The sequence below is a fragment of the Artemia sp. Qi Xiang Cuo genome, chromosome 9 (assembly GCF_049724085.1).
Source record: "Artemia sp. Qi Xiang Cuo chromosome 9, ASM4972408v1, whole genome shotgun sequence".
NCBI lineage: Eukaryota > Metazoa > Arthropoda > Branchiopoda > Anostraca > Artemiidae > Artemia > Artemia sp. Qi Xiang Cuo.
The window spans coordinates 16,821,336-16,849,174 of NC_142802.1; the positions used below are offsets into that span (position 1 = coordinate 16,821,336).

The window sequence follows — 27,839 nt, forward strand, 5'->3', positions numbered from 1 at the left end:
GGACAATCTTTCAAAATCAAGGGGGGTATTTTTGTTTTTTTCTTTCGTATTTTTCAATAAAGATATCATAAAAGGGGTTTCCCGTTTTTTCTTCCGTTTTTTTTTCAATGATAATATCAGAAAAGGCGTTTTTCAAAACCTAGGAGAGGCAAATGCCCCACTCCCCATTTGATACTATTAAAACAGTAGGAAGTTAATTGTAAAGCACCTCAAAGTATTTCTTAGTCAAATAAACAGTCGACAGAAAAAAGTATTTTGTCCCACATTAATCTGTCCTCTGTATGCTAGAGTAGTCTAGCCTAGAAGCATGATATTTACTCTCGCTACGCAAATAGAATGTTATATTGTTTCAAATGAGCAACAGGTCCTTAGTCATTCACGTATTTGCGTGGGTTAAGGATGCTCCCAAGTGCGTAAGCAGAGAGGGCGAAGCTTTCTTTTCATTATTGGAGAAGTTGTGGAAACAACCACCTACAGCTTGTCTGGAAGAGATAAACAAATTATGGAGGCTATTGTTACATCAACGATTGCTTAGAGGAAAGATGAGGGATAAATTATTGTCAATTTGGGAACCTCATCCTGCAGATTCCGTTGATTAATTTGCTTTTTTGTCTGTTTGAGTCCAGTAAAATGTGCGACAAGGGGGGTGGGAGGGACTCCTCCCTTTGGAATAAAATTTGAAAAGCAACTCCCCCTCGGGAAAGTCGAAGAAAAGTGGCTCACAAGCATGACCCTATCCATGGGGGGGGGGGTTCATAGTTCGGACCCCTCCCTTGAAATTTCGTCCGAGTCGTACAAAAAAAAATTTATAGACTACATAAATTATCTTGATAGGTATTAGCCTAAATTGGGGCTGTTGAGAAGGAAAATTACTTAGGAAATACTTCTAACTTTGCAATGTGCAGAATGATTGTAGTTAGCACATTTTGACTTCAATTCCACTATACTTTACCCCCCCCTTTTTTTGTGCAAAGATATAACCAATTATATATTTCCAATGGATTTTGCCATGCGTCACTCTTGTTTCAACCCGTGTACCCGTAAATTGAATCAACTATGACGAAATCAAGAAATGGAAAAACGCATGGGAAATATGTAATTTGGGCTATATATTTGCACATTTGGGAGGGGGTCCTTTATAATATCCCAAATTCTAGTCTCATTCTTCTTTATAATCACTCAATATTTTTGCGATCCCATCTAGAGTTTTTGTAGCCCCCCTTCAATTTTTTATGTAATCCCCCCTCCGAAAAAAATCCTGAATACGGCACTGCGTCAAAACGCAACAGGGGTACTTCTAAGTTGAATTAATCCTTTTGTGTTTTGACCACCCTCTCATAGGATCTCGTGCTCCTCCCCCTAATGGTAGACATGCCTATATCTGGATAAATCCTCAACTGTTATAATTGAAGGAAGTTTTGCTTTTTTCTCTCTTTTTTTTTCTTAGCAAAGCTGTACAAATTTTCCTGATAGCGCATCCTTATAAGAATAACGAGCCTACCTATAAACATTCTACACGCATAAATCTGCGGATTTCAAGTCTATTGTTTGTGCAATGCGTGCAAAAATGGAGCTATAAAATCATATTGTATGCTGTGAAAAATTATTATGGTTGTAGCGAGTAACCATGGAAAGCTCGTAAAAGTTTCGAGATGGTAAGTCACGCGACCTATTGTTTTCTCTACTAATTATTGATGTAATTAACATGATAAAATGTACATCCGAATTGAAGCTGAGGAGGATGTGTAGAGAGCTATTGGACATAATTGGCACCTTCAATTATACATATTTGCAACTTTCCGGTTTGAACAATTTGCGACACTCCCACCTTTTCTGCCAAAAATTATCTGTGTAAAATAGACCAGCTGCATAGCTTGAGGCCCTTGCCTTGGGACTGTCAGGATCATGTCCCCCCGCTGAAAGCACAGTTTTTGAAACTTTGACAACTCAGATTGAAATCCCTGGACCTTAGGTCCTTCTGTGCCTCCAGAGGCACCTAGGGATTCACAAGGGTTTTTAGGGTCTTATCAGGGGCGTCGTTTAGGGGTGGCCAGAGGGGCAGTTGCCCCTCCAGTAATGTGGAGAAGATATTATACATCCCATGCCCTTTGACTATCCAGATATGGACCCCTCTTCCCCCCCCCAATAAACATACTGGAGATACCCTGGGTCTTATCGGTATCTTCTCACTTTTTTGTTGCACGACCATGTTAACAGTGCGAAGATCTGACTGTTGTGGGTGGTATAAGGTGTTTTTTTGGACGATCGCCCTTCCTCGATCCCGAAAGTAGCTACTCTGCTACTGGAAGGCTGCTGATCGAAATAGCTATATCAAAACTTTGATCCGATGCCATGTGGGGCCAAGGATGTGTCTGGGGGCAAAAACGGGCGTAGGAGGGAGGCTGAGTGCCTCCCAATCACCTTCGACTGTTCATAATGACACAAGAACTTTCTAAAACAATCATGGTTATGGCCAGTGGAAAGGGAAATTCGTAGTGGAAAGCCCATAAAGATTTGTATTTATCATAGTGAAATGTACATCCGATTTAAAGACAAGAAGAGTATTTTTCGACGTTGAAAAATGGGAGAGGATCGATAGATGCGTGAGGTTTTTTTTTTTTTAATACAGAGATATTATTCACATTAATACTACAAAATCAATGTTCTTAATCAATGACCAACAATGAATAATGAATAGCAGAGTAGCAGAGTTTTATTTGAAGAGGGTTATGAAATTCGTCATAACGAGTCGAAAATGATACGCGTGTACTAAAAACAGAACTAAGTTTAATCTCCAAATGCACTAAAATGTTATTTTTTTTTCCTTTTATTTGAAAAATCGAAATTTTTAGAAATGAAAGCCTGGGATGGCCAAGGCAGATAAGCTCGCCCTCGAATAGTTATAGGTTAAGTCATGTCTACTGCATGCTTTCGTTTGTAGTTATAACTAATCGAATCTTTCCGTGCAGCAGAGAAAATTTCTCTTGATTTTGAAGATTTTCAAAATTATTTTTATTTTACTTTTTTGGTTATTTCTTACATGATTCATAATATTCGTCGTTGTTTGCTTTTAGTTCAAAGTTGTGCCCCATATATTTAGAAATTATTGCATATGTTCTTGTAATCGGGCCAGCCTTACATGGTTGTTCATTCTTTTTAATGAAAAAGAAGAATAAAAACCCCAAATAACAGTTTCTGGTTAAAGTATTTTTTTTAAATAAGTTAATATATTTTTCATTTTTGTGCACCCCTGCTTTTCAATGGCTTCAAGCTACTACAACAAAACAACCTATCATTTGAATAGTCAATCTCAGTATTTTTGGGAGTGAGGGCCAAGGCCGTATCCAGGGGGGTTTGAACCACCTCCCAAATTTTTGTCTGACTCGTAAAAACATAACAAAAATGAATATAAATAATTTTATATTAGTTTTTTAAATTTTTTTGCCCCCCCCCCCCCCCCCGGAAAAATTCCTGTAAAACACCCCCGAAAAAAAAAACTTGGATACGGCCTTGGCGAGAGACCACCTCCCCCCCCCATATGTACGTAACCCTGTTTGAGGTGTTTCAAAGTGGAAATAGGTTTAGTAAACACTTTGAATTGTTTACGAATAGATTTGCGTCTTCAGAGGAGATTACGTCTTTTCTCTGCTGATTATAGTCTGATTACCTATTGCGTAATTATTACAATGAACCTGAGTTGACGGGGATTTTTTCGTAATGGCCTGCAAGATTGAAATTCCCAAGACAGAGGGGAGGTACCTTGGGGAAGAACTGATGCGAAAAATTGTTTTGGATTTTGTAGATTACTGTCATTATGTTTTACATAAAATCACGAGTTGGAACAATTCTGTTTTAATAAATTTCTGCTTCCTTATCTTAGGGGGACGTAGATGGCAATAATTGGCTGAAATGTTTATACGGAGACGGTATAGCAAAGCTGATACTGTGCAACAAGTACACATAATTAATTCGGAAATTGAAACGAAAGGTTTTTTTTAGAATATATTGTTACTTTTTGCCTCAAGAGGCACTCCGAGTGGCGTATTTTAGTTATGTGTATTTTCTCGGTACTGCATTATGCGGGTACCGCGATTGGTTAATGCTAATGGAATAAAATAAAATGCGACGAATATATAATAGTTTGGAAACAAATTTGGGCTATATATTTGAACATTAAGGGGGGAGGTGGGGTAAAGCATACCATATATTAAATAAGTAACCTAACCTAGGTACCGTTCTCCCTCCTAAACCCCCAAAACAATCGTTTAAATATTGAGAAACCACGCTTTGTCATCAATTTATCTAGCCACCCGTTGTCTGCTAATGAAATAGCAGTTTGACGGGTTTGGTGACTGGTTTCTTCGATACAGTATATAGCGATACCCGCATAATGTACCAGTACCATTTTCTCATTAGATGGTCCAAATCTGCTCTTTACCTATGTGTTGAACAGGGTTGTATCGCCGACATTTCACGGGGAACCTGTGGGTTTGTCTTCAGGTTCAGGAGTTTGAGGTGAAAATTTCGGGTGAAAACTATCGGCATTTGTTAATTAAATGAAACACACCTAAGAATTGAAGTAAAGTTAATCCTTATGAAGTATAACCTTTAGTTTATATAGTCCAATGCATTCTATCACCCGTCTCTTGTCTTCGTGGGTATGAAACCGGTTTTCTGAGATATAACCTAAGCGTAATTCTTGAATGTTTCGTTTAATTATCAAGTACCGGTACTTCCTTGTTAGCTAGTATACACTAAAGAATTGAACTTAGGTTAATTATAATGGAATATGGCAAAATATGATGAAAATATAATAGTTTGGTAACAAAAATTATGTAAACTAGAACAAAGAATTATGGAAGGGAGTCTGCCCAGAACGCATTATATTAAATAAGTAACCTAACATAAACCAAAATACCAACTAAATATTTAATTAAAATATAGCTACAATGTAGTTTTCCGAAGCTAATTGTCTGGTATAAAGACCGCGAAAACCGGTTATTGTCTCATCTTCGCGATCCAAATTCTCGAGTGTGTAGCTTCTTATTCTAGCTAACTAGGAAGTACCCAAGTACAAAACTATCTAAGGCCTCTTGTAAGGTATTTATTTCAGAGAAGGAAGGGTGGTGTTGGGGGGGGCAAATTTGGGAAACCCAAGAAAGGGACGAGTTATCTGAAACATCTTAATAATAGATCTTTTCTATTTTGATTTCGGGGTGGGTGGGACGTAAGGGTACGAACTTTCAATCTCCAACCTGATTCGTGCTTGCAGGAAGGGGGGGGGGGGTAGGGTATTCGTCATCTAAGGAAGTTATGTCTTTCAAGCTATTGGACACGGGACAACTGTTTATTGCGCAATTATTTCAATGAACTGTAGCTGAAGGAGTTTTTTTTTTGTGGCCGAACATAATGATCCTGAAGATCGAATTTCCCAATCAAAGGTGATTTACCTTGGAAAATAACTCATGCAAAGAAGGTATTATCGAATTCCATAAATTTTTCAGTACATATATATATATATATATATATATATATATATATATATATATATATATATATATATATATATATATATATATATATATATATATATATATATATATATATATATATATATATATATATATATATATATATATATATATATATATATATATATATATAATTCATTTTTGTGATATCCTGATTCTGAGTAAGTTTAGGGGAAAAAAGTAACGGAAATGTATATTGCTGTTTGTAATAACACTGTATAGTTTTTTTTTATAGCCATGTACTACGACCTATGGTATGCGACACCTTGGCTTTCCGGCTTATTTAATATATAAAATACTAACCATATCGGTTTTATCTCTTTCTGAGATGGCAGGCGATCCATGAAATATTTCCTATTTTTTCCGGTCTAAAGCCTGCAGAAGTTGAATTGCTGGTTTGTAGTAAGTTTAAATGTAACTAATTTAGCCTGCATTTAGGCTAAATTAGGCCTTCTAATTTAGCATACATTAAAGGCCTTCATAACCTACTTGAGTTTTTTCAACCCCAGTTCTATTTAGCCTAGCATCATCGGGGCTCCATTATACACGTGTATAAGAAGGGGGTGGGATATATGTGAACACAGATAGCTTACTTATAGAAGATATTATGACAAAAAACTCATTCTTCTTATTGGCTTAATATTTCTTATAGAACAGCCGATCAGGTTTTAAAAAGGCTGAGTTCTCTCCATAAGTTGTGTTTCCTTGTCAGTCAAGATATGTCACTCAACATTAGTTAAACCGAATTAACAATGCGGTACTTACGTGTTATAGCGACCACACTCCAGTTTTTGTTCTGAGTAAAACCGGTTTTTCTGTCTGCATTAGGTGATAATTAGCTTAGTCTTGGGAATATAAACTACTATGCATTTATATTTTAATTAAATATTTAATAAATAGAGTTAGTTAGGTACCTAATATAACGGGTTCTGGGCGGTCTGCTTTCTATAATTCTCTGTTGTAATTTTCATAATTTTGCTACTAAAGTATTATATTTTCGTCAGATTTTGGTATATTTCACTAGGATTCACATAACTTCACTTCTTTGGTATGGTCGCTATAATACATAAATCCCAATATTAGTTAAGCACCAGCTAAATCGGTTTTTGAAAAGGCAGAGCTATTTTTGGTACTTATATATTAAACGTACTCTTTTATATACTGCTAAAGAAGTCAAGTTTGGTTGATGCAATTGAGATAAAATAAAATAGGATGCATATATAATATTTTATAAACAAATTTGGGTATATTTTTGCACATTAGGGGGGTGGGGGCGGAGGTAAAGCATAGCATATATTAAATACGTAACCTAACCTAACCTAGGAACATTTCCCCCCTAAACCCCCCAAAACAACAGTTTAAATATCGTTAACGCAATGTAAACCACGCCTTGCTTTGCATTACTCTATAGCGGTCTCTTGAATGGCCGGATTTTTCGTGATTGGCTTCCAAAAGAGTACGTTTAATGCATAAGTACCTTATTTTTCCCCTCCAGAAACAGGGAACGATGAGATTAGCTTGCGAATATACGTCACAAATATAAATCAACAGAATAAAGTACACTTCTTTAATACAAAAGTACTCTACAGTAATCTCCCTTTTTGCTCAGTGCTCAGATGAGATTATCGAGGGGGTGCCCACTTTTAAATTACGTAGACCAGGTGATGCCTACCAAGTGTGTCAGAAGTGCCAGGCCTGGCAGAGCTCTGTGGTACACGTGGTGCCCCTCCGAGAATCTGCTGTAATTTTGTCTGCGAGCAATCATGGACTTGGCAAAAGTTTGAAGTTTCGACTTGTAAAACAAAAGCAAGTTTGACCTGTAACAAGTTCTGTAAGGAGGCCCCTCCTCATCCTAACCATAGGTCAATGAACATAACCTTAATTAAATGAACATAAATATGTTTCTTTACCTAATTTGAGCAAAGGCAGACACATACCAAATAAAGGTAAACTAATATTATCTTAGAGAACAACCCCTGGAAAAAGTTAAAGTTTTTTTTTTAGCCAATCGTTGTTAAGAATATTTTTTTTTTCAAAAGAAGATAGGAGCATGTAAGTTTCTTAAGTTAGGTTCTAACTTTTACTACATAAATATTATTCTGAAATAACTCATAATTTTAGCATAGGTCCTAGATATAGACGCAGTGTGTACCGTTCAAGTTTGAGCTGAACCCAAAATCATCAGATATCCACACAATTTATTATACATTTCCATGCATTGTCTATTTTGAAAATCCCCCCGCCTCCGACATTAATTCCGGCGTGCATACCCAGGGCTCTCGAGACTCAAGACTAGGGCCCAGGCGACAAACGTTGATTTTGAATTGAAGTTATCAAGCATTTTGCAATAGGTTGCATAGGTTGCATCATAGTCCAAGTAATTGAGAGGCAAATGTTTAAATGGCTGGGGCACGGGTAAATGGCAGGAGTATTCAGGACTCTCTTATTGGACACATACTTGTTTGTTAGTTTTTGGAAAGGCATGCCTGCCTAGAGTCTCAGGCATGCTGACTAAGAATTTAAAATTGACATAAGACCGTTAGATTTTTCCAATATTGTATTGGTGCAAATGAACGTGCCAGACTATAACGTTAGCTCTAGTTATTGTGGGCGAAGAACTGCACGTTTTATACCCCGGCCCTCTTCTACAGTCACTCTTTTGGGTCTTACTATAGCATAAATATTCCCAGACGTTTTGACGGCATGATTCAAAACAGATCTAGTTTTATACAAAACGAATACTAAGCAACTTAACAAAAGGACTGATACAAATAAATAAAACTTCCTATTTACGGGCCTCTAAACCCTTTAAAATAATTTTGCCTGTTGCGACCCAGGACAGGTTGATTTAAAGATCCCCAGTGGCAGCTCATCATTACAACACTTAAATTAATCTCACTTTAATATGTTCCCACTGAAACAAGAGATTTTGGAGCAAGCCTTCACTTGTAACTAGAACCAAAAGAGAAATTTACTTAGATCATTGGACTCACAAGTATCAGATCTATCCCTTCACCAAGCCAGATTTACGATATTAGGCTACTCAGACGAAATAAACTTGTAAACAGAACCCCTTTTTCAACAATTTTCAGTGTTTTCATCTAAAACCTCTCTAGCAAACTGGTTAGGTACAATGATCTCTTAGGAGTGATAACAAATTTGTGTCATTTCAGCCGTAGGACAGCAGATAAATCACATACCAAAAGTTGAACAAGGAACTTATATCAGAACTGTACCTAAACAGGAGATGTTCCAATCCATCTTTCAAAATACTACACATATCAAGGTCATATCCAGGATTTTCGTTCGGGGGGGGGGGGGTTGCAAACATTTGTAAAACGCGTCAAAAAATTGTTTTGTGCATTTTGCTTACTTTTTTACGAGTCGTACAAAAATTTCGGGGAGAGTTCAAAACCGGGAACCCCCCTTCATATTTCTTCGTTTTGTGATAGCAACCCGAGGGTATGAACTTTCGAGGTTTCCCTCCAAAAGAAAGTTCATCAATAATTGTGTCATTAGGTTTAATTTTTTTCAAAGCAGATGTTATAAATTGCTCATTCTTCCTTTTATTATAGTTGATTAATGCTACTGAGATTGAAGATGTTTGACTTGTCATATGGTTGAAATATGGTGCTAATTTTCGTTTGACTATCACTTTCAGTGAACTGAATCATGTTGGATTTATTTAGTTTTTATGAGAAAGAAATGACGTGAATACTATAAACACTTTGATCTTTCTGTGCAGACCTGCCCAGCACATGGTCTGTAGGCTGCATTTTTGTCTTAGGAAATTATCTTCAGTGGTAGTTTTAGGCTTGGGGACAGCTGCCCCCGCCAAGTTTTTCTGACATGTGACATTAATTCTTTTTTATTTTATATTTTGACACTCCTATTAGACACTTAATTGACAAAGAATGGTCGCAATTGTAATTTTTATATACTTTCCTCCCCTACTTTGTGAGGCCTAAAACCTTTACTGATTATCTTTTCATATTTTATCCCAATAAAGTTTAAAAGCAAATATTGGCAACAACACTCCAATTTATGTTTACTGCATATATGATTGAGAACGAATATGCCACCGCGTGGCAATGTGCTCCGAGTACCTGAGTAATTGTAATACATTGCTTTTCGACAATTGACTATCTCTTAATTTTCTCACGATATAACTTCTTTCCTAGCCAAAGTTTTTATCTTGCGGCACATAATGACCGAAACAATTGTCTTACTTTAGCACGATCTGTTATCATCACAGTTTATAGAATTATCCAGTAAGTTTATCGTAGATCATTTCTGGTCTTCATTCTCAGTACGAACAAAAAGCTCCTCCCACTTATTTCTACATTAGCGGGTTAGTCTGCTTCCGTCAATCGATGAGAAATGGTTACAAAGTGCATTATTCGTAATAGCGGGTTTCCACTTGTTTGGTGTCCAAGAGAAATCTGACTTGTCTACCCGTGAAAAGATCTAATGCCGCTTATGTTTATATCTGCAAAAACGTTCTCTGGAGCACTCGCACCTTGGTCCAGGTTTTTATAATGGGTGAGATAGGGTATGATCATACTGCTAATTCTATAAACTGTGGTTATCATAGTGCTGTCATCGTGCTATCATAGTGCTTATCATAAGTGCTGTCATCTTTTAGGGTGTAACCCCATCAGAGATGGTTTAGATAAAAGTTTTTATCTTGCGGCACATATTGACCGAAACAATTGTCTTACTTTAGCACGATCTGTTATTGCTTAAAAGGATAGTATGATTTTTGTTCAAAATAAGCCTTCATCGTATATTCGACAATCAGCGGTTCGATACGATCAACCCAAGCCCTGGTAAAAAAGGGTACTGTTCTATTAACCGGGCTATTTTGAATACGCCAATGCATACCAGTCACGAGATAGATCGAGGCGGGTGATGAAAACAGGTTTACAATGCCTTCTGGGATATAAACAAAGGCAAGGACTGTATTTAAATTGTTGTTTTTTGGGGTTTTGGGGGGGGGGGTGACGGGACCTAAATTTGGGTTGGTATTTAATATTTGGTATGCTTTGCCCCCCCCCCCCTAATGTTCAAATTATATAGCCCAAATTTGTTTCTAAACTATTATATATTCATCCTATTTTTATTTATTTCATTAGCATTAACCAAATTAGCACTATATAAAAGAGCCCGGTTAATAGAACAGTACCCAAAAAAGGAACTAAAAGAACAGCAAAAAACCAATAACTTCTTAAAGTTTCTTACCCGAAGGGCCCCACACCTGATGAAGCCGGAATATAAAAGCCGACTTTTTAGATGAGTATCGAACCGTTTGACTTGTCATGTGGTTTAATATGGTGTTATTCTCGTTTTACTATCATGCTCAATAACTGAATTATAACAACAATTATTCGACTTCCACGAAAAAGAAATGACTTCTTGCTATGCAAACCTGAATAATGCACAGCCTGTGTGCTACGTAATGCTCACTAGCTTTTATTTGCGAAAAGGCATACAGATGCACTTGTCAAGTTTTATCAACAAATTGTTGTTAATAGAATACAATTAGGTGAATATATTATAAAAATATGCTATCTTAAAGCGTGTTCATTAGCATTAAGCAAGTTCTGCAAATGTGCAACGCCATTCCGCAAGTTTGATTTGAAATCGAGACCTTCTTATTGGTCCTATGTCGGTGGTTTATACATTTTGGCGACCACAAGCTTTTTAGAATCGACAAACTGGCAGATTAACAGAATCTGCCCATAGGGAGGGGGCAGGAGGCAGTGCGAGGGGGCAGGAGGCAGTGCTCATCCCCTCCCCTCCGCCTAAATTTTGAAAAATATATTATGTGTACCTTTATTCTCTTTTAAAAAAGAAAAAGAGAATCCTTGTCCCTCAGGGGCGGATCCAGGATTTCCATGGGGGGGGGGCGCAAAATAGGTTGATCCGATAAACTTGCGTTAGGAGCAAGTTTAATTAGCGCAATCTTGCGTTAACTAAGTAAATTAAACTACGTTAGACAACGTTAGGGGGGCGTGCTCCTCCCTGGATCCGCCACTGTTGTCCCTCCTATATTTTTATAGAAGTAGAAAAATCCAGCTTCACTATTTTAATACAGCAATTATTTTCATCGAAAGATAGTAAATTTACCTCTATACACGATCACGTGCTTTGACATGGAATAAGGAAAATGAAAATGAACACAATCAGTTGTTTCAGTTTTGCGAAATAAGCATTAAAAAACGCTAATTTATGTTAAACCTGTTTTTTTAATTTCGAAAAACATATGGTTGACTGGATAAAATTGAACTTCCTGTATATACTTTAAAAAGGATCAAAGACAGTCGGATAAGTTAAAGAAATAATTGAAAACTGTCAGCTGGGAAATATTCTTATTATTTAGGGGGATGGTTTGGGGGATATTCTGACTATATAATAGATATTTTACGGCACTTATGTGTTATATAACACACACTCCAGAAGTGAAGTGGCATCTAAGTTTTCCACACTTCATGGCAACTTAAAAAAGAATTTGCTCCAGAAATGGAGCACAGTTGATTCATGTTTTCAGTCTCAACCTCCTGAATTTCTTCAGTCCTGTTTTTAGTTTTCATTTTTCAATCACAATCTGCCTTCCGAAATTCAAAAGGCATTACGTTATAACTAATAGAGTAGACAATGAAAGACGGTCTTTATATGGATGATACATGGTTTTTCCAGCAGGGGTATTTCCTGGCATGATTTGAAAGATGGTCAGAAACTAAATAAAATATCAAAATAAGTTTTTTGATTGAAAGTAAGGAGCTGCATTAAAACTTAAAACGAACAGAAATTATTCCATATCAGGGGGGGTCCCCCGCTTCAACTCTCGCTACGTAACTCATATAACTGTGAACTACATATGTAGTTCGAAATTATGCAAATTTCTGATCCTTCGTAATTCTGATTTCAATAAGGCGTAACATCGCAATCTTATTTTGTAAATTCATCAATGAAGTCTTATTTTTTAAGTACGAGTTGAAAGCTAGCTGCACAGCTATAAAACATCATTTTCAAAGTGTCCCTTCAATCCAAAAATGCTATGGGATCAGGTATTTCTTGCAAAGGTGTTTTTATTTTGCTGGTTGTTTATCCGGTTAAAGCCGCCTGTCCCATTTACTCTTTATTAATTTATTATAACTCTTTAATTTTTCTCTGGACAAGTCAAAGAGCGAAACGTTTTCTTTTGATGCCAAAGCAGTTACAAATATTTAAGCTAATAAACTCAAATAAAATTATGTCACAGTGTTTCTACCGAGTTTTATCAATCGATCAAAACAATTGCCTCGTATTTTGCAAAATTCGAAATTCATACTCTTCAAAAACCAAGAAAAAAATTAATCAAAATTCAGTCAGTGGCCTCTGATGTCGTTGACCGTTGAGAAACACCCTGATCAGAGTATATACAAGTCTGTAACTTACAAGAGTGGAAACTGGCTCTAGTGTCGACATTTGCCACCAAGGCCATCTATCGTTTGGCATTTTTTCAAGCTTTTTAATTATGCTTTTTTCATAAACTGATATCAGACAATTATTATTACACTAATTTTAACAATCGCACCAGTTAAATTAATGTTTGCTAATTTTTACACTGAGCTAGGTGACAGTGGGGAGCCAGTACTCAGTCTTGTAGGTTACATCTTCTCTTTGGTATAAGCATGATTAGATGCTGTAGTAATTTCATCTATATTTTCTATTATGTTTGTGCCATATTTATATGACAATGGGCTTTGTAAAGCCCCGTGTTCATTTGCCCTTTTCATGCGAAGTTCACCCGTCTCCGTCAAGACGACGGTCAATCAATACCTGTCCTTTTGCGGTGGGGCCGTAACCACCGTATTGGCATGCGCCCTGTTTGGTTACCCGTTCTGAAGATACAAAGTCAACTTTCCTTGAAACAGGCATATTGAGCTTACCAAGCTTTATTACTTGTTATGTTTCTTAGGGAAGTCATTTTGTAGCATCTTGAATGAATCACCTGTACAGACTACGGTACTTACGTGTTATAGCGACCATACTCAAGTTCTTTATCTGAGCAGAACCGGTTTCTCTATCTGTATTCGGAGATAATTAGCTTTGTCTCAGTGAGATAAACTACTTTGCAGGTGTATTTTAGTTAAATATTTAATATATTGATTTGATTAGGTTTTTAATATAATGCGTTCTGGGTGGCCTGCTTTCCATAATTATCTGTTGTAGTTTCCATAATTTTGTTTTTAAAGTATTATATTTTCATTTTTTGGTATATTTCATTAGAATTAACCTAACTTTGCTTCTTTGGCGTGGTCGCTATAACACGTAAGTTACCAGACTACAAATCCTTGCACGAGTATGATTTAAAAAGGGTATAATTTTCCCTACTTTCTACAGTAATAGGTATCTAGGAAGCCTATTTTTGTATGCGCAATTTACGGGATTTGTCCCCCTTGTCCCTGAGGATGCAAAATATCCTAAAATCTTATCAAACGTCACGTGGGGTTGTAGGGACTTCAAAGGGCGCGGAAAGGGTAATGGGTGATCTATTCATTCTGTCACATAAAAAGGGCACTAGATTTAAGAAACTGCGATTGGTTGAGTCTTTCCGTGGAGTGTGACCTGGGCGAAGAGATGGCGCTCGTCGGGGCGCATTAGGTGACGTCGAGTGGATGGTGCCTCATTGGTTTTGGGGGATTTTGACGAATTACTCCACTCTTGTTCACTTGTTTATGCATGTGATACTAATCTATTTACCTGAATAGTAGTTCCGCGATTGCTGATTATTTAAATTAGACAGGTTCAAATGATATAATGATGTCATGTGCGAGTTGTAAAGTTCATGGCTAAGCCTAAAGCGGTTTTGTTAATCTGAATTTTGGGTGAGTAACTTTTTGATTCAATGGTTAATAAATTGCTTTATGCTTCTCTGCAGGGAGAAAGGACCAATTCCCAATATTTCTTTCGTTTATTGGAATTTATGTAGGGGGAAGAAGGGGGGAAGGCATACACTTGAAAAAGTGAAATAACTGGGAAAGTATAAATATAATAAAAAATAAATGGTATAAGAGCACGGACTAATGGCTAAAAACAGACCTTGGTACTTGACGGTTATTCTGAACACACCCAAGAAGTGGAGTTAGTCATAATGAAATATACCTAAATATAATGAAAATATAATACTTCATTTACAAAATTATGGAGACTACCACAGAGAATAATGGTAAGGGGGGGGGTCGCCCAGAGCGCGTTATATTAAATACCTAACCGAACCAATTACCATCTCTATAGCCTGTATTAAATATTTAATAGAAATATACGTACAACGTAGATTTCAACCGAGCCTAAGCTAATTTTCTTCAAATACTGACAAGTATAAACAGGTTATTGTCTGATCTGCTGATCCAAATTTTTGAATGTGTTCTGAATAATGGACAAGTACCCAGACCTTTTCTATAGTTATACAGCTGAACATAGTTTTTTTCTCCGGTGACGAGTTGTGCAATGTCCTACTTCAAATATAATAAAGTCAGCAGAAAAAACATATCAGACGTAAATAGTTATCTACGCATTGTTTCATCCCTTTTCGAGAGTGACTCTCAGTTTTTGTGCACGTAGAGACTCCGGGCACACCCCAGGGGTTGATCCACAATTTTTATAGGGTGGGGGGGGGCAAAATAGGTTGATCCGATAAACTTGCGTTAGGAGCAAGTTTAATTAACGCAAACTTGCGTCAAGTGAGTATATTACACTATTTTAGACTATATTAGGGGGGACACCCCTCGCCCAACCCTTGGATCCGCCACTGGCACACACCTCCCTTATATGTCATTCGTTTTACGATTGTACCTACAGTTTGTTATATTTTTCATCTTGTTCATTTTGTTTTAATTAATCCTCCCACTAAAATACATTCCTGCTTATGTCTCTCCCAAAATGCAATATGAACGCTAAGTTTTACGAGATGAAACAGCTTTTTTGTTAACATTGACCGGAAAAGAAAAAAATGTTTGATAATGATTTAAAAGATGTTGCATTTAATAATAGACTTTTACATAAATTCTCGAATGCCTTTGAAATTTTGAAAGGAGAACTATATTTGTTGTGCTCAAAAACATGAAAAAAATATTATTGCTATTTGTAATTCAATAATGTCATCGTTATTCTGAAAAAAGATTAAATTTCTTTCACTAACATTCAATGTATTTAAAATCCAATATCAGTTGGAATTTTCTAGTAGTTTCTAGATTAATTTCACAATAATTTGTGGTCCTTCTGGAAGGTCTTTTAATGCTAAAACTGAGGTTTCAAGCGACCCCTATTTATTGCCAGAAACCTGGCTGTGGCCCTGTTACCAATCTTAGCCATTGCAATAGACTACAGGTTTTGCTACCAATGTTTCACTCTAGTTTTGGCATGGCCGTATCCAGGATTTTTGTTCGGGGGTTGAGGGAGTAAGTTAAAAATGCATCAAAAGTTTGTTTATATGCACTTTTGTTACTTTTTCGGGTCGGTCAAACATTTCGGGGGGAGGGTGTTCCTAACCCCATCCTACGAGTTTGCTCTACAGAACCTACCAATTTTGTGAAAGAAAATTATATCCGTCTACTGAAAAGATCTGACAAAGAGAGATCCAAAGTGATATTCAAATCTAAGAGACTCGAGGGCTGAAAATTAACAGTAGGGTCATCTTTAAGTAATTTTAACAGTAAGTAAATTAACAGTAGGTCATCTTTAAAAATGAAATGCTCCTAATTTTTTTTTTTTTTTTTGCGTTGAAATTAATTTACAATGTATTTGCCCGAGTCTCCATCCTATGATATCAGCTTGGAGCTTTAAATAGATATTGCTGGAATAACAATATGTTGGAATTTTTGCGTGCGTCCCCGCATCATCGGCCGGACTATAAATTTTATTTCCTAGATTGTCATAGTTGACCTTAGCACGCATCCTTGAGGCCCTCCAGTTATCACTCGATACTCCTTCGATGTGGTACTGCTATGGACAACTCTTATTGGACGAAGGCACAGCTTCATCCCACCTTATTTGGCACTGGCCACCTCTCAGTGATTCTTTTATCCCAGCGTATGCTGTATTTAACTAAACTATTTCAAAGATACGCCAGAGCCTTCGGTCATTCAGGTCAAATCCAGGTCACCCTAGACGTCACTGAACTGAATTTCGTTTAAAGTTGAAATGATTTTAGTCAGCTTCGCCACGAGTTCTTGGATCAGCGTAGTTATAGTGCGATTACAAATAAAGTTTATCGCTTATCAAAACGCGCATATCTTATCATTAGCACAAGCTTAGTCAATTATATTGTTTCTGGAGTTGTATTTAATTATTGATGAAACGTCATGGATATGTTGTTCTAATTCAAGTAAAATAAGTTCCTGTTTCTTACTTTGAGGAAAAATAATCGCCAAGGCTTCCTTAATAGCAAGACACTTTGTGGCTTCCTAATTATAGGCTACATTCAACTTGCCTTGATTTTTTTTTTTTAATAATTTGGGACCTAAAAGCTGTGCACTGACTATCTTGTTGCGAACAACGACTTGACAGTGATTTTCCAATATCACTAGTAGACATTAGCCTAAAAAATACTTCTTAATTATAGCATAAATTCAGCCTGTCTTTTGATTTTTTTTTTAATAAAGAAAAAGGACCCAAAAAATTATGCAGTTACCATGTTGTTACCCATAATAACTTTATATTGATTTCGGCAAATACATTAATTACTGCTACAGATTATTGTCAATATTACAGTATGAATATCATCTTTGTCTCTGTAAAAATAGCACTTCTACAGTCTCTTATTGTTACAATTTTACTGTCTTTGGAGTGATAGCTGTTACGACTCGCAAAGACGATTTCTACGCAAGTTCGTTGCCGAGAAACAGAGGCGAATCCCATTTAAACTGTTGGTGTAGGTCAGACACTAATGCATGGTTTTTTCGAGGGGGGTAATAACAAAACTAATTTTGGTACTTGTTAAGAATCCGGTAAACACGCGAGAAGTGAAGTTTGGTTGATGCAATAAAGAAATAGGATGAAATATAATAGTTTATGAACGAATTTGGGCTACACATTTGCAAATTGGGGGGGGGGGGGCTAAAACATAGCATATATTAAATACGTAACCTGACCTAACCTAGGTACCTTTTTTGCCCCTTCAACTCCCAAAAAACTAAAGTTTAAATCTTTGTCACGGAGTGACCAATACCTCAAAAGGTAAACGAAAAGCTGTTTTTCATAAAGCATCTTTGATATTTCGATGCGGTCTTTCTCGCGTGTTTACCGGATTCTTTACAAGTACCCTAATTTTATTAGGTAATTCGAATTCTGAAAATGTTGTATTTATTTGGAGGGAGCCCCCCCCCCCCGCCCCCCGTGTGCGTTGCTGATATTAGTTATGCTTCATCTTATCACACCGACTCTACATGTCCTGTTGTTCTACTGTGTGTCAAATACACTGGAAAAGTTGCTTATAGTTGGTTTTCCACGGAAAACCACACGGTTTTCCACGGTTTTTCACGGATAGCACTCTCGATCCATCAAAAGGCAACGAGGGTGCATATCTTTCTATATTGCTCGTCACTAATAAATTCTACAAATGCTTAGGTTCTGGACCGAACCGGCGATGCAAGTTGAATTATGCCTTGTGTAGAATCTTGAGTTAAAAATTTATATTTTTTTTATTGACCCTCTGTTGTTTTTTTGGCTGCTTTCCCTCACTCTCCACCTTAATTATAATTAATTTATTGAAATTATCTTTTTTCTTTCAGTACACGTGTTCTTAAATCTACCACAGGCCTTATGATTGGGAAACGTGTAAAATTACGTGGAAAAAGTGCATTACAAGCAGTTGGCTCAGTCAACTCCCATCGTAGGGATCCATCACCAGTGCATAGGACTCACGTAAGACCGGTGACAAACACTTCATCGCCATCACCAATTCAGGGGCGATTGCCAGCACCTAGTTCAACAAGCCCTGTTCCAGTTAAAGGTGTATCACCCAATCATCCTCTCCCTCCTGTGGCAAGTAGCCCGAGTCCCCCAACTACCATTCCAGAACTTATGAGAAGACCTCTTAAAGAAAGGATTGTTCATTTACTGGCTGTGAGACCCTATAAGAAACCAGAAATTCATGGAAGACTTATTAAAGGTAAAACCCTTTCTGGTATTTTGAATATTGAAATATGTTAAATATTGAGGTACTGTATATTGAGGTTTCATTTACCGTCCGGAACTTTTCCCGTTTACCGTCCGGGAAACACGAATAAGCTAAAAAAAAGTGTAAAAGTAGGAAAGTGAAAAAAAAAACTATAAGAAATCAGAAATCCGTGGAAGACTTATTAAAGGTTAAACCCTGTCTGGTATTTTGAATATTGAATGTTGAGGTACTGTATGTTGAGGTTTCATTTTCCGTCCGGAACTTCTCCCGTTTACCGTCAGGGAAACAAGAATAAGCTAAAAAAAACTGTAAAAGTAGGAAAGGGGAAAAAAAACCTATAACGATAAATAAAAGTTCCAATAGGGATAAAATCCTTTTAATAGACAGTGATGATGATAACAGTGATAGAAATTCACAAAAAATACCAGATATTTCGATCACATATACAGTGACCGTCATTAGTAGCATCAGTTTTACTACTGATGACGGTCACTGTGACCGAATGACGGTCATGTGATCACATATACAGTGACCGTCATTAGTTGCATCAGTTTTACTACTGATGACGGTCATGTGACCGAAATATCTGGTATTTTTGTGAATTTCTATCACTGTCTATTAAAAGGATTTTATCCCTATTTGAACTTTTATTTATCGTCATGGAAAGGCAGTGTGGTCTCTGAAATTATCTACAAAAACCTATAAGAAACTAGAAATCCTTGGAAGGCTTGTTAAAAGGTAAAACACTTCCTGGTATTTTGAGTATTGAGGTATCTTGTATACTGAGGTACTGTATAGGGAGGTTTTATTTAAATGTAATGGAATTCACATAGTTTTCGCACGAGAGCATATTACCGAAGAATCATCCCCCTCCGCCCCCGCAATGGCGAAAGTCCGTTTCTGTGGATGTGTTAACGTGCACAATTCGTTCTGTGGGTGAATTTTCTTGTGCTATTTCTTCCTTGCGTTTTCAAATTACCCGCCAAAGAATGTACAAGCAGTCAACTGCTTTGAAATTTGTAAACAATTATATACCATTTTTTTGTTTGTTAAAAGTTTGTTGAAAATAAAAAATCAGAATTCAATTTAAAGATAAATCGAGAGAACTCGGGGGCGGGGGGGCTCCAGGGTACCTTCTTACCTGCCAGATGAGATGGCAGGTTGGTTTATGCTCACTTATTTTCTATCCCTTATCTTTTTTTACCCTTATTTCAAAATAGTAGTTTCCGTCACCGGTTATTGTATTTTGGAGAGGTGAGCTGGGCTTGCAGGATTGTTGCCCACATTTGTGTCACAAAAGAGAAATCATTGCAAGATTTTTTTATGCTATCGTATTAAAGCTGTCATCTGAGCATTTTTATTATCTACCATCAATCGGACTTGAGCTTTTTATTAGATTTGCGATTAAAACTTTTTATTTAGGGACTTGTGAACCTGAATATTACATGCAAAGATTAACAATTCAGTAAACAAATTCAGTAAGTCTAGTTCTAAAAAAAAAAAGAATTTAATGAAGATGATAATAGTAAAACCAAAACTCGTCTACAAAAAAGGCATAATGTTAAATAACATGAATTTTACGAAAAAGCAAGTATTTCATGGATGAATATGGTCTCCTACCCCCCCCCCCCCGAAGTTCGCAGCTTTGTGTAGAGACCGGGATGCAAATTTTCCATCCTCCAATTGATTTTGTGAGGCAAATAATGATTTAATGGGTTCTATAGCACCGCCTTGATACTTTTTTGAGGCCTTAGTTACCCGCCTCCCTTAAAAACATATGGCTGCCACTCCCCGCTTCAGCCCTAATAGCTCGCGAGCAACTATGCGCTACTCTATAACAGTTAGTCAAGGATGTATCCATGAATTTTAGCCGGGGGAGTTTTTGCAAAAAAGACTTTATAAATTGCATCACAAATTTGTTTAAATGCATTTTTTTTTTACTTTTTTATGAGTTGGACGGAAATTTCGAGGGGGTCCATACCCGGTAACACCCTCCCCTCCTGAATATGGCCTTACAGTTGGTTTAGATAGTTATAACATCATGAGCTACGGTGTAATGGGATATATTAGTCTACTTGATACTACATACTGAAAAGGGCTAGAGCCCTTTTTAATAGTCGAAAGTGATTGGAGGGCAACCAATCCCCCTCCCACGCCCATCATTTCCCCAAACACATCCAGTCAAAATTTTCAGATAGCCTTTTTGTTCAGCTATTATTCCTATTTGGGCCACATTACGGATGTGACATGCTACTACTACTACTATTAATTCACTGCAGAACTAAGCCGCCTGATGCCAACACAGCTACGTACGCTCCTCCTCCATCCTAATCTATTGAAAGCCTCCCTTTTTACACCCTCCCAGGGATTTCCCTTAAATTTCTCCTTACGACATCCTCCCACCCCATTCGGGGACGACCTGCTTTTCGTTTGGGCCTAGACAGATGGCTGACAAGGACAATCTCTCATCAGATTGTGTGACATGATGCTTTTTGAAACACCGCAGCCAAGCAAGCGATAAATCACTAGGAACGTAAATCTGATTTGTCGAATTTTTAACATTCCCTTGAAAATTTCTGATACAAATTTGAAACGGCTTGAGTTTCTCTTTTCCCATTCACATCATAATTAAAATGTCAATAGTTTTTCCTCTCGGTTTTGGATTGTTGCAGTTCTGAACTGAATTCTTGACCACTTCCGTATAAAATGTAAATAAGATATTAGAATGACATTGATGAACTAAACTTGCACTTCCGGCAAAATAAAAGTTTGTAGATCAGTTGCTATCATCTATTTTAAAATTACTTACTTTCTTGATAAATATATTGAGGGCTGAATGAAAGTAAGGGGTGTCTCACTTTCAGATGTATATACACCATGTGCCGCACGCCAGGCGTGGTTGAGTTATACCTTCCGCAGCTCGAATAGACAGGGTAGAAGTATACCATGTGTTTAACTCCAAGATTTAAACCATGCGGTGGAGTGGGAAACCCCTTGAGTGAAAGCAAAAATGATCAGGTTGGATACAGGGCTGCCCAGCGGTTTAGTTTTACAGTTGCCCTCCTTTTTCTATGCTTTTGTTTCAATAACTGAGTATAGGAGGATGATGGTTAATATGTACTATAATCCAAAAACTGCTCTGATTTTAGGCTTTTTTCAAAGATAACCAGAGTGTATGAGACCTATCCGCTATATATATATATATATATATATATATATATATATATATATATATATATATATATATATATATATATATATATATATATATATATATATATATATATATATATATATATATATATATATATATATATATATATATATATATATATATATATATATATATATTTGTGTGTGTGTGAGGGGTTAATAATATAAACAGGTCTTGTTTTATCGTTTGAATAAGGAACGCCCAGAAATTTAAGAATATTTAGGAGTTAGGGGGACCGTGCCCGACGCCCTCCCCCCTCTGTGTTTTGCACTAAGTTTCGATATCTAACGGGGATTTATGAATACTTGTACTTGTGGCGGGAATCAGGCGTTTCCACCTTGCCCGTTTTGTTATTTATTCCTTTATTCCATTCTAAGAATTAGCGTGACTCTTGGCAAGAGCTTATCAAGGGGGTGGGGTATCGGGTTTGCCCCCTTCCCTTGAAATTTTTGTCCGACTTGCAACAATTTAACAAAAATGCCTTTAAACTAATTTTTTATGCGTTTATGAATTTTAAGCAATCCCCCGATAAAATAACCCACCCACCCCGAACACAAATCCTGGATACGCCGTTGACTGGATTAATAGTGCAATTGGACTACCAAAGTTTGCAGAATCTTGCCTCCATTCTTTCTCCTATCTTTATGGGCGCAGAAGTAGTGTCTAGTTGTATTTCATTTGCAATAAATTTTCGAGCTTCATCAAGTACATATTTTCAAACTTGTCGTTTTATTGATCTGTAAATGTCTTTTTATTTTTTCATTTACTGGCTGGGTAAAGCTGAATTTGTTTCAAGATGGTTTCTTCACCAATAAATCAATGGAAGATAGGGGGGCCTTGTATTTTTCTATATTTGGGCAGGGGGAATGTATGACTTTTGAGATCTTTCTAGCGTAAATTTGAAAAAGGGGTTTACAGCGCTGAGATTTATCTCGAGAGGTGGAGTATATTTGAAAAAATATATAGGTGTAACACAAGACAGGTATTGGAAATTATGTAAATCATTGAATTTTGAGGTAGACCCCCCCCCCATTAAGTTTATCTCAGTTCAGTAGTAAAATTGCCTTGGTTATTTTTGCAAATCCACCATATTTATAAACAAATAAAAGATCACCTGTTAAGTACTGTCTAAATTGGCGAAAACAATTGAGTTGAACAAAACTCTTTGAACTTTCTATTCTTCCTGATAAATAGGACAAGGTTTTAAAAGTAATAAATGTATTAATTTTAAAATAATTGGTTATTATGCATGTCTACTCTCTGCTTTTTGAACTTCAATTGTCGGCATGATTCACTCCTATCAATTACCTATCTGACTATATTAGGAAAGCTATCTCGTTGAACATATATGGAATGATATCAGTTTTTATTTTTTAATATTTTTAAGCTTGAAAAAAACCAACTATTTTTGTGTTGAGCTTAACGTGCCCTGTTTGTGTAACGTATTCCGAATTTATTAAGAAATTCCTAAAAAAATGGCAAAGAGATTAATTTTCAGTGAAGGGCTTGGCAAAGAAAGAGGGAAAACTAGGGAAGGCGTCAGGACATCGATACTTCAGGACCACTACCGTCGGGACATCGACAGTCATAACACCGAATCGTCAGTTCATCGACAGTCACAATCGCTACTCGTCAGAACGTCGACAGTCATAACATCGACATCTCAGGACATCAACAAAATCCTTCATAATATCTAAAGTTTTAAAACTTTAGTTTTTTGGGGGTTTAGGGGGGAAAAGATACCTAGGTTAGGTTACGTATTTAATATATGCTATACTTTACCCCCACCCCCCTGATGTGCTAATATATAGTGAAATTTGTTTCTAAACTATTATATACGTATTACTATTATATAAACATACAAATTCTTTTGTCGATGTCCTGACGGATTTTGTCGATGTTATGACTGTCGACGTTCTGACGGGTAGCGATTGTGACTGTCGATGAACTGACGTGTCGATGTTATGACTGTCGACGTTCTGACGATTAGTGGTTCTGACGGATTTTCCTTGTCGACGTCTGACGTGTAGCGATTGTGACTGTCCATGTCCTGACGTGTCGATGTTATGACTGTCGACGTTCCGACGATTAGTGGTTCTGACGGATTTTCCTTGTCGACGAAATGACGTTTAGTGCTTGTGACGGTTAGATGAAATGGTAGCACCCCGAAAAGCCATTGACATAATGCTATATTTCAGGTTAAAATAAATATTTCTCAATCCTGGGGTATATTTAAGCAATAAAAAGTGAACACAAGATAGGGATTCTTTGTGGAATATGTGCATTCGACAGAAGTTGTATTTCCATCCTTTGGCTGAAACATGTCACCTCTCATCTGCCGAGCCTTCCTGTCACGGTAAAAAGAATAGAGCTAATGGAGAAATAGAAGCGATGGCGGATCGAACATCCTGGGTTGAGGTTTGGGTGCTAGAACCTTGTAATTCCAGGCTTAGGTGAGGCGGGCCAACTTCACTGCTACCTCGTTTCTAAACTTTTCGATAAAAGATAAGGGATACAAATACCTTATTTTGCAAATTTGTCCATTTGTAAGCATTTTTACCAAATAGTAAATTATGTATTAGCCATGGATGTACACAGGGTTTTAGTTGGAAGATAGATTTAAAAAAAGTAAATGTAAAAAGCCCACCCTCTCAAATTAATCAAGCTGTATCGATTGGTTCAGTGATTTCTCTCCTAAACTATTTGGCTTCTTAAGATATTTGACTTTTTTTCAAAATAGGTCTTGTAAAAGTAGTCGGGATTCGTGCACGGCGGTTCGATACTTTTTGTCCTATCCTAGATTCCCTTGAAACCAAGGGTGGATCCAGGATTTTTTTTTTCGGGGGGGGGGTTTACTAATTTTTGACTTTTTGGGGGGGGGGGTTACTAATTTTTGACTCAGTTTTCGACTAATTATGCTGATTTTTACCTAGGTTTTACTAATTTTCGACTTATTTTCGACTCGGTCAAAAATTTCGGGGGGGGGGGTTCAAACCGGGTAACCCCCCTGGATACGGCCTTGCTTGAAACCCCAGTCGTGCAAACATCTGTTCCTGTTGACAATTATAAACCCGAAGCACATTTTCTGCTCTCCTACAATAATTTGTTCATAAAGTCCATTATGAATAAGAGCTTTGTACATTACCAAAGAATGAAATACAGGAGGGGTTTGACAAATACAAACCTATACCCCTAAACTAATCAAGTTCCAATGATCAGCTTATTCCGTGTTCTATATTGGTTCTCAAAATATTTAACTTTTCTTCAATTATCGGCAATATAATTAGAAAATGACCTTGAAATTATTTGTTTTTGGCCTACCCTGAATGCCTTAGAAACCCTCCTTAAGGTAAACAACTGTTCCTTTTTTGCAAGTATGTAACCTGGATCGCATTTTCCAGTTTTTCCCTTCTCCTGCAATAATTTGTACATTCCCGGAATTTCGGAAGAGGGGGTGATCCAAAGAAACAAAAACTGACCCGCTCAAACTAAGTAAATTTCACTAATTGGTTCAATCTATATTGTCCTTTCCTGGTTCTCAAGATATTCACTTGTTTTCCTGAATACCTTTCGCATATATAGTTGGAAAATAGTGGTTTTGATATATTTTTGTTCTATTCTTAATGCCTTTAAAGTTATCGAAAACCGCACTAATATGCTAATTTATTTCGGCTTGGCAGTTTTTGTTCAGTGCGAAGCCGAAAATACGTTGCATGGAGTACTTGAATATGGTTTTGAGAAAATTGGAAACAAACCAGATAAACATCAAGACAGAGTGGTCACAGTAGGTCGAGTACAGCTTGGCCATTGGTTTCAGTTACAGTTCACGTTTACTAAATGTATTTATTTCAGAGGGTGTACGAGATAAGGAAAAAAGTCAAATAAGCACCGTATTACACAGTGTTGCCAACTACAAAGATAATACGTATCACCTTCATAAATATATATGGAATGAAATTAAGGAGGATTGGCCGTTTTATAGTGAACAAGAACGCCAACAATTAAAACGGTAAGAACTTTTGACTGTTTTTGAGAACTTTAGAACTGTTTTGGATCTGTGGGATCAGAGCCGCTCCTAGGGTTAATGGTGTCCTGGGAAAAATTAATTACAGCATCCACAAATCAAAGTGAAAGATTTTATCAAAGTGTGCAATCCCACAGCCACGGCGCCCGGGGCAGCTGTCCCGTTATCCCCCACCCCCCTCCCTTGAACAGCTCTGCCTGGGATGATCACAGTAGGCCATAGAGCCTTTTGATTTGCCAACCAAAAAAATATCGGAAATGGCACATGAATTATAAAAAGCTGACTATGGTGATAGTTCTATTATTACAAGCTACACACTATAAAGCCATGCCAGTTTCTTAACTATAATTACCTCAAAGATTGCCACTCCTCGAGCTCGAGGGTTTGGCACCTACCAGGTTTGCACCCTATTCCAGGGTTGCCAAGAGACGTGGCTTGATAGAAAACTGTTTTCTCCTTGGAAAGTTTTTGTTTCCAAGCTCTGAAACAAAGTGTCTCCACGTGTATAAAGTTTTTTCGCTGTAATTGAAGAAAACTAAATCCCTATACCTAGAAAGTCATTTGAACAATAAGAATGAACCAAGTAAAAGTCATATACGAGTAATTTGGTAGTATAAGGATGCGGTTATATGAATATTAATTTTATAACTTATCACGTTATCTCTGACGTCGATAAACAAGCAGGTTTTGGATCATGGTTCAGAGTCTGGAAGAGGCGCGCTTTGATAAGAAAAAAAAACTTCCGTGTTTTCCTTGGATAAGGTTTGGATTCCTTAAAATACAAAGGACAGTGACAATCAGATCTGGTCGTTTGAATTGGCGAAAATGTGGTATTGCCATAAAACTTAAAACAAGCAAAAGAAAAATTGTAGAAAATCGCTCTTTTCAGGTAAGAATAGACTAAAGATTGACCCATATGACTTGATTTTTTTTTATTTTGTTATCGTATAGCACAAATATAAGATTTTGCTACAAACATGAAGATTGACAAGAAAAAGATAACTGTCATGGAAATAATGCTTAAAGATTGGAAGGGTCAGTCCCCCCTGTCCTATACCAAAATTTGTTTCTAATTTTAACTCAGAGAAAGTAGAAAGATTTAATATCCTCAATAGTTCTTCCAATCGGGGGAAAGTGCAGACTTGTTTTTTTTTTTGTATTTGTGTTTGCCTAAGTCTTGTTTTCCACGATTGTGCCTCTTAAAAAGGAATTCTTCCTACCCTCCATATGTTTCTTCTCCTCCTCATTCTCCGACCCGTCACCCAATCAGAAAAAAGCAGATTCTTGCGTAGGAGTTATTTAATTTGAAGGCTATCCAGTACTTTACCTGTGGCATATTTGTGTTTGCCAAAGTCTTGTTTTCCCATATCTGGTTTTATTTTGTAGAAAGTACTTTGGCTTTGTAAGTACGCTGTCAAATATTGTCATGCCTCTTAACCGCTTAATTCCGATTTTAATTAGTAATGAGTGTAGATTACAAAAATGTTTTTGTATTAACCACATTGGTAAAAAAGAAGATAGACCCTATTTTTAGATGTAAATCAGCAAATTATTACAAATTTCAATTGTTTTATTTAAGTACGGCCGTGAAATTACGTTGCCAAAATTACTAAAATGAATGTTATGACGTCAAACACATTCAAGGGCAAGTCTTGCGCTTTGGCTAGATAATATGTCAAGATAGCTGCATAGACTTTCGACATCGAGCTACTTACGTTGGTAGTCGACAGTAAACTTGATTAGTGTCATCTTACACTTTGATTATATAACTACTAATTTTCATCGCACCACAAAGCAACATAGACGCGTAAAGCAGTGTTTTATTCCTGACTACGTTTATCTCAAGGCTCGCTACTGCTTCAAGAAGAAAGCGTGCTACGGGCAGGTTTGAGCCTTATTACCCAT

General features: G+C 36.9%; 1 protein-coding gene across 1 annotated transcript in view; it reads left to right on the plus strand.

Annotated features, from left to right (window-relative positions):
• The window catches only part of Su(Tpl) (Suppressor of Triplolethal), a 111,969-nt gene that overhangs the window by 62,877 nt on the left and 21,253 nt on the right, over positions 1-27,839 (plus strand). The window contains exons 5-6 of the mRNA XM_089094319.1: positions 18,308-18,687; positions 25,763-25,919. Of these exons, the coding sequence (XP_088950445.1) occupies positions 18,308-18,687; positions 25,763-25,919 (537 nt within the window). The remainder of the gene's footprint in view (positions 1-18,307; positions 18,688-25,762; positions 25,920-27,839) is intronic.